Source organism: Triticum urartu, unplaced genomic scaffold (genome assembly GCF_003073215.2).
Source record: "Triticum urartu cultivar G1812 unplaced genomic scaffold, Tu2.1 TuUngrouped_contig_5060, whole genome shotgun sequence".
Lineage (NCBI taxonomy): Eukaryota > Viridiplantae > Streptophyta > Magnoliopsida > Poales > Poaceae > Triticum > Triticum urartu.
In genome coordinates this window covers 2,886-10,811 of record NW_024115702.1, presented here as the reverse complement: position 1 = coordinate 10,811, position 7,926 = coordinate 2,886, and the positions used below count along the sequence as shown (strand labels likewise).

At 42.2% G+C, this 7,926-nt stretch overlaps 1 protein-coding gene across 2 annotated transcripts; it reads left to right on the top strand.

Annotated features, from left to right (window-relative positions):
- Window positions 1-309: 309 nt before the first annotated feature.
- Window positions 310-5,280, top strand: LOC125528718 (protein REDUCED CHLOROPLAST COVERAGE 1-like; the record flags this gene model as incomplete). Of its 2 annotated transcripts, none has more annotated exon segments than XM_048693152.1 (6): window positions 310-441; window positions 867-979; window positions 1,155-1,245; window positions 2,011-4,394; window positions 4,490-4,547; window positions 4,961-5,280. In XM_048693152.1, coding segments are annotated over 4 exon segments (2,574 nt in total), but the record flags the coding sequence as incomplete, so codon positions are not given.
- Window positions 5,281-7,926: the final 2,646 nt, after the last annotated feature.

Here is a 7,926-nt window from a genome sequence, read left to right as displayed (position 1 = left end):
GCTGCACGGGGGGAGGAGGGGCTGGCCTCGGTTGTTGCACGAACACGTGCAATGGACAGTCTCGTCCCTGGTGACCGAACGCGGTGGCAGTGGTGACGGTGTCTGGACGCACCAGCGACGTGCGTGCGGAGGAGCGAGTTGAGGAAGCGTCACAGGGTGTCCGCACTGGCTCACATGTGCCCCAACTCAAGAAAACGCAAAAGCTTTGTGCCCCGATGCATTTCAGACCCAGAAAGAAGTTCTTTTTTTTAATATCATTTCCATAATTAACTATTAGGTCCAAGTGACATATTCTTCTGTTGTATGTAGACTGCTGCAAGCTACCATGCTATCGCCATTGCTCTCTCGTTGATGGAAGCTTATTCGTTGAGTGTTCAGCATGAGCAGACAACCTTGCAAATCCTTCGTGCAAAGCTTGGACCAGATGATCTTCGGACTCAGGTTTACTTCTACTAAGTGATATTATTGAAATGCTAAAAACCTAGCCCCTCTGTTACCAATGGATGTCATTTTAGAATACATTTTGTATAAAAGAATTAACTTTGAGCACTAATATAAACTAATGTATTTTATTTTAAATACTAAAATAATATTAGTAGATTTTCCATCAAAGTACTTCTGTAATACTAGTTGTGCATTCGAAAGCAAGTCAATGCCCAAATGACATCTACTACCTCCTTTCCCAAATATATACCGTTGTGGCAGTTCAAATACGACATATATTTAGGAACGGACGTAGTAGTTAGTAACAGAAGTACCTCGATTATTTTCCCACTTGAACTATTATCTTAGCTATATGAAGAGAATCGTTCCCTTCTCATTTATTTACAAGGACATCCTTAATATTGTTGCCTTCCACATTACAGGATGCTGCAGCCTGGCTTGAATACTTTGAATCGAAAGTAATTGAGCAACAAGAAGCTGCCCGCAATGGAACTCGAAAACCTGATGCATCAATAGCTAGTAAAGGACACCTAAGGTGCGATTTAGTTCTGCCAATGAAATCACAGTTAATCCTTAGAGAAACTTCTATTGTGTTGTGCTAGCTAGTGCACAGCACATAAGCTGGTATCAGTTATCATAGATATTTAGATGCTGTGCATTGTTTTGGACTATACAGATGCTGTATTGACTGTATTTGTTTGCACTTGCAGTGTATCTGATCTTCTTGATTACATCAATCCCAACGAAGAAAACAAAGGAAGAGATTCTGAATCAGGCAAGAGGAGGTACTCAAGCATAAAGGTTAGTTGCTAACTTCTACTTTGGATTATGCCATCATTAAGGAACAAGGTTAATTAAGACAGAGAGAAATCAGAGCCGTGAAATGGTTACCATGGTGTAGTAGTGTTAAATGAACAATTAAACTCATAATGCGATTGGTCAGTGTCTTAAAGAGAAAAAGGGAGACTTACAATTGTTCACTACAAAGTCAGTTCTTGTTAGTATTGCTGACAGGCAGCAAAATAGTATATTTCTGTTTACATAGTTCTATGAAGAAATAGTTTTTCTACCCCAGAGTGTATTAAACTCTCCTTAATTGGGCAACCAATTTTTTTATCTTTCATGGATTGAGCCTGTGCCGGTGGCTCACATTTATTCTGTAGTGTTCGAATATGATTTCTGTCCCTAAGGAGCTCTTATCATGATAGCGGCTCACTGAATATTTATGGTTAATACTAACCTATCCAATCAAGTACTGTATTTGATATCACTACTGTGTAAGTGTGTATGTTAGATAATCTGCTCAGGTAATTTTGATGATTACTTTGTCTATACAGTTTCAGTTGTACCAATTCAGACAGTGTTCAAACCACACAATTCGGCCCTTCCTGTGTATCTGGAATTCAATGAACCTGGTTTCCTTTTTTTTCATGATGCTTAAAGTTACACTACATTTTCCTTCTGTGAAAACATTCATGTTACCACTGGAATAACTTGACCTTTGGTATTTTAGCAATACTGTAAATGGCACTTTAGAATTTATTCATTGTATACTCATCCTGTCAGGTTTTATCACATTCGAGTGAGAATTCAAACGTAGCAAGTCCTGATATATCTCCAAGAGATTCTGCTATTGCAGTCAAAGATGAGGAAAAACAAATTAAAGAGCCGTTGCAAGATGATAGTGCTAATATCATGGATATTCCTGAAACTGAGGTTAAAGAGAGTCCTTTACCCTTGAAGGCTTCACCACCTTCTGAACAGCTGGTAGAGAGATCTGAGGTGAACATCAGTTCACCTGAGGAAGTTTTTGAAGGTGGAATACTAGAACAGGATGATGGCTGGCAGCCTGTTCAAAGACCTAAATCAGCGGCAGTTTTAGGTAAACAGATAAAGCATTACAGTGCTGCCATCAGAAGATATGACCCTGAGAATCATGCTCCAACAGATGCTTCCCAATATAAGCCAAGGAATTCCTATTCAAATAACCGTTATTACTTCTTAAAGAAGAGAACTGTCGTACCTGCAGCATACACAGATCCTCAGCAGCATATGAAAGTCCAGACATCAAGTGTCAGGTTTGGTCGTAAGACATACAAGGCTACCTACCGGGTTAAGCCAGGGACAGCATCCACGGAAGTGCAAGATACTTCTAGGATCACAGAGCAGATGAGTGGTAAAGAAGAATCCCAAATATCTTATTCACATGTACACAATCGTTCAGCAGATCTGAAAGGAAGTGAGCCACATGGACCTTGGGTTGAAAGTACTGGAAACGCACCATCATACAAAGATGTTGCATTGGCACGTCCAGGTACAATAGCCAAGACTCAAATACAAAAACCTAGAGATGATGTACTGCAACCATCACTTGGTCAAATTATCGCACAAGAAATGAAGGATTCCTTGGTAGATGCAGTTCAAGTGGACCAGAGGTCCGTCTCCTCAAGTACCAATAATTCCAAAGAGGTAAACATTGTGCCAGCAGAAATGCAGCATTCAGAAAAAAGAGAAGAGTCACATAGGGAACATGAGATTGACAACACCGAGAAAGATAGTTTACCAGATAAGGTAACAGCAGATAATGAGAAACCTTCTGGCATTGGCCCTGCAGATAGTAAAACAGACACGACCTTATTCAGTAACAAAGATCAAGAACCAACAAGTAGTGACAATTTTGGTGCTGCCACTGAGTTCTCAGATTTGGCAGTACCCACAGAAGCTGAAAAGAGTGGAAAAACTGGCATACAATTTCTTGAAGAATCTCTACCTACTAATAGTGAACCTATTACAGTCTCAGAGCATACAATAAGTATGCAGGGAGGCGTTGGAGGTGTTGAAAGTGAGAAGTCAAAGCCTGACTTGCTTCTAAGTAATATTGATATAAGAGAGATATCTAATAAGAAGCTATCTGCTGCTGCACCTCCATTCAATCCGTCTCCTCCAGCTATCCTTAGCCCAATTGCTGTAAGTGTCGGTCTCCCACCACCAGGTGCCATTCCAAGCGGCCCTTGGCCTATGAATATCTCCATGCATCCTGGACATTCAAATATGGTGCCAAACGGTCCTCCTCTGTGCACATCCCCACATCATCCGTACCCGCCCGCTCCTCGGTCTCCTAATCTCTTGCATCCTGTGCCATTTATTTATCCACCATATAGTCAATCGCAGATGGTTCCAAGCAGCACATTTCCCATGAACACTACTATATTTCGCCCTAACCATTATGGATGGCAACCTTATATGAGCCCAGCTGCATCTGAGTTTGTGCCTGGACCAGCATGGTCAAACAATCATCCAGTCGCTTACACCCCCAGCCCAAATGTTGCTGACACTATTTCTCAGTCAATAGCAGATTCACACGTCCTATCTGATGCAGCTGTTGTTAGTATAGGACCTTCACTGGACAGCAATATGGTTGCAGTAAAGGAGGAAATGGAGGTCCCTCTGGAGGTAGACACTGGTAATTTGACCCGCAATAATATTTTGGGAGAGGAACATGATAAAGAGTTAAAGGATGCTGTTAATGCTGCACTTAATCCTCACATGCCAGGAGACAGCATATTTGATATTGGTGGAACGAAACTGGGAGGCAACATGAAGAATGAAGATGAGGGTAGCTTTAGGATATTTGTAAAGGGGAAAAGCAGGCGAAAGCAAACTCTGAGGATCCCGATAAGTTTGCTTAACAAGACATATAGCGCACGTTCCTTCAAGCTTGACTTCAACAGAGTAGTCAGAGAGAGTGATATCTTCAGGCCATCGGGCGTTTCTTCTGCTGAAGTAGTTTCTTCTGGCGACTGAGGAATATTCCACCAGTCAAATATTTACCTATGACATTATTACCCAAAGAGAATTCGATGGATCTCCATTTGAAAAATACTGAAATGTGACTCTTATTTTTATCTGAGCATTTGGAAGGCAGCAACAATGCTCCTTCAGTGTTCCAGGTAATCATTCTTAACAGATATTTTAAGAACTTTTTGCTCCCCTATTATAGATCTCAATCATCTAATATAGTAGGTGTTGATTTCAAATTTTCTAGATCTGATCCAAGCTACTCTGAAAAGATAAATGTGTTTTCTTTTCCGACTTCAAATAAGGTATGGCTCCCTTCTCAGTTATCATTTTAGCCTGTTACATGTTGAATTTGTTTGTACCCCATATACGGATCAGTTTTGGGTGTAGTTCTTGGTAATGATTACATTTTGCTATAAGCATTTATAAAAAGATTAGTGTTCTTTGAAGCACCTTTGGAACCTACACAGTCATCACACATGTAAAGAGGGGGTTAGTTAGTCACTGCTCCAATAAAAGGATGGGTAGGAGAAAACTTACCTTATTTTCTCAGTTCAGCCAATGTTAAAGTACAAAGTTTTCATGCTATATCTTTCATCTATGTATTAATAGTAGCATACCATAGCATGTTTTCTTGCTGTTTTATTTGCAGCTTCCACGCTACCTTTTCTTGTATTGATGTGTAGCTAACTGTTCTCTGTTCACACGCTGCTCTCAGGTGTCGACAATTCCGTGTGGAGTGTAGCAGATTGCCGAGAGTTTTGCGAGATCCGGAACCAATAAAAGGTGGAAGTGTTAGCAAAAAATACATGGCAGACTGATTCTTTACTACAATTTTGATAGACTAAGTAGAATATTTTCCTCCAAAATTTGGGCTAAATTTTGGTCGTATGGAACTTAACTTCTAGAAACCTAGAAATTTGTTTGCTCCTGCATCCTGAAATAATCTCTCGTGTCTTTTGTGAGAGAAACTAATGTTATTCTTTTGATGATGAGAATTAGTAATAAGAGCATCTCCGGCAGCCCCGTTCTCCCCAATAAATTTTCTGCGATAGAAGATTTGAACCAAAAAAACGTACTCTAGCAGCTCCCCTTCAATAAATTATCTTTGTGATCATCAAAAAGAGTCCCACTATTGCCTTCGCAATGTACTCACCGCGGCCTTGTCGACAGACAGATAGCTAAGATCATCTCTAGCAGATCCCGTAAACCTTCGCCCTGTAAAATCGTTTTAGAAGATACTAGCACATATGCCCGTGCGTTACAACGGGGAAAATTGATGTTTTGCATAAGCATAATGTCCCATATCATCGGATTCATTATGAAGAACATGTTGCAACGCAGCATCGTCCTTCTACAAAATGAACATAAAAAAATAAGTCGCAATTTAGTCGTTTTCATATTTTCTTTGCGGAGCGTAATGTCCCACTGATTTCATTTAAATACAATCCTTTTTAATAGCATTTAAGTATGATCCTTTCATTAATTACCATGAAGTCCTTACCCGTTTTAGTCGGGAATCAAATCCTTCCTTTTCTAATTTAGTAGCCCCAACACATTAAGGCCTATAGATCCTTTCTTTTAATTATCCTATCTTTTTACCTCAAATCCTTTATGTAGAATTAATTAAGACCACAATCTTTCTAATAGTTATTCCTCCGATTTACCCATAATCCTTTCTTTAATTAGTCACATTCGTTTAAATATTATATTTAAGCCCATAATCCTTCCTTTATTAGCTCATTCGCTTAATTAGTTCTCCCTAAACATGAGCCTTGGACCTCACCCTTCCCCATCTACAGGAACGAAGGGCGGTTTGTGCGAACCCCGGGCTCTCCACCTCGCCGTTCCCAAATCGGCGGCTCCCCCGCCCTTCTCCAGACGCTCCAGCGGAGGGAGGATGGGGGAGGCCCGATTTGTAGCGTGTACATAGTGTAGGAGTGCCTAGGGAGCCAGCCGGTGGCGTTGTGAAGGCGGCGGTGTGACTGGATCGGCTTTTTGCAGGTGTTGGTCTCCCCTTCGACAGCGAAGTTCCGGTGGAGCTCCGCGGTGGACCAGCTCCTTTCTTCGTGCTCGCTGCTCGGTGGAGAGGCCGTGCATGGTTCCCCCGTGCCGGAGATCGAGGGATGGCGATTCCGGCGGTTGAAGATCTGGAGAAGGAAGGCGATGTTGAGCGGTGCGACGATGACGACGGCCATGGGTGTAGGTCCTCAGGGACCGTTGATCGGAGACTTCCCGTTTCGCCCGGGGGCTGCTTCGATCCATGGCGTCAGCGAGCAGCGGTGAACGGCGCGTCACCGGCTCGTCCACGGCGCCGGCGTAGTCGGGTTACAGAGGGGCTTGGTTGTAATTTCCTTTTCTGTGTGGACCTTTCAGTAATTTGGCCGTTTTAATATCAACTCCTTTTCTCGCAAAATAAATAAATAAACATGATGACTGCCACTCGTCTATTTAGAGTGAGTTGGGATTAGTAAATATGAAAGGTACATAAGTCTTTGGTTGTTACATCTAAGAGATAGACATGAGGTCTTGTGTTCAATTCCCACAATGTTGATTTATTTTAACCCAATTATTTTTCGCGGTCTCTCTATGAAAGCTCATAAAAGGCCCATCAACATACATGTAACTGGCTCAGATCGCTTAACGTGTGTAAACCAAACGTAAAGGACTAAACCAAACCAAGAATACCTATTCCTTTTAATAGTAGGTATAGATATAGACTATAAAACGTTTTTACGGGATGACATGTGTGTTGGCAGAACAGACCCTGAATAAATCATTTCATGTCCATGCAAAATAGCATAAAGCCCCCTACAAGCAAAATAAATATTGTAATTGGGTCCTTCGTAGACGAGGCGTGGGCTGGGGCGGAGGTGCCGCAACAGAGGAGGAGTGCACGCGTCTTGCCGGTGACGGCGCCACCGTGGAGCAGGACGAGGAGCGTCGGGGCGGATGTGAGGAGCAGGAGGTAGCAACTAGCTAGGTAATGCAATTTTTTAGGAGCAAAGTATTTTCCTAAGGTCCTCGGACGATGTCTTTACATCCTCCGAGAGGGATACTGGGTATACTTGAGTACTTAGCGTTTAAACCGTAAGCAAACACAAATTGCATATTAAACATACCTCGAAGCCCTTAGCTAGGTCAAGGAACACCTCCATGACACCAGCCTCGGCGGACCGAAACTGGTTCCGAGCAGTTCCGAGAAGGGCATGCTGCTCGGGAAGGATGGAGGAGCTCGTCAAGGCTCCCTCCACTGCTCGTCAGCGCTCCTCTAGCTCAACCTCCCCGTTGCCACGGGGTGATACGTCCATTTTGCATCATGCTTTTATGTTGATATTTATTGCATTATGGAATTTTATTACATTTTAAGATACAATTCTTATGCCTTTTGTCTCTTATTTTATAAAAGTTACATGAAGAGGGAGAATGCCGACAGCTGAAATTCTAGACCGGAAATGAGCAAATCTGAGATATCTATTCTGCACAACTCCAAATGTCCTGAAACTTTACGGAGAATTGCTTTGGAATATATAAAAAATATTGGATGAAGAAAGATCAGAAGGGGACCCACCAGGTGGCCACAAGCCTGGGGGGCGCGCCCCTTGAGCTTGTAGGCCCCCTAGCCAGCCCCCGGTGTACATCTTCTGCTATATGAAGGGTTTTGACCTAGAAAAAAAATCAAAA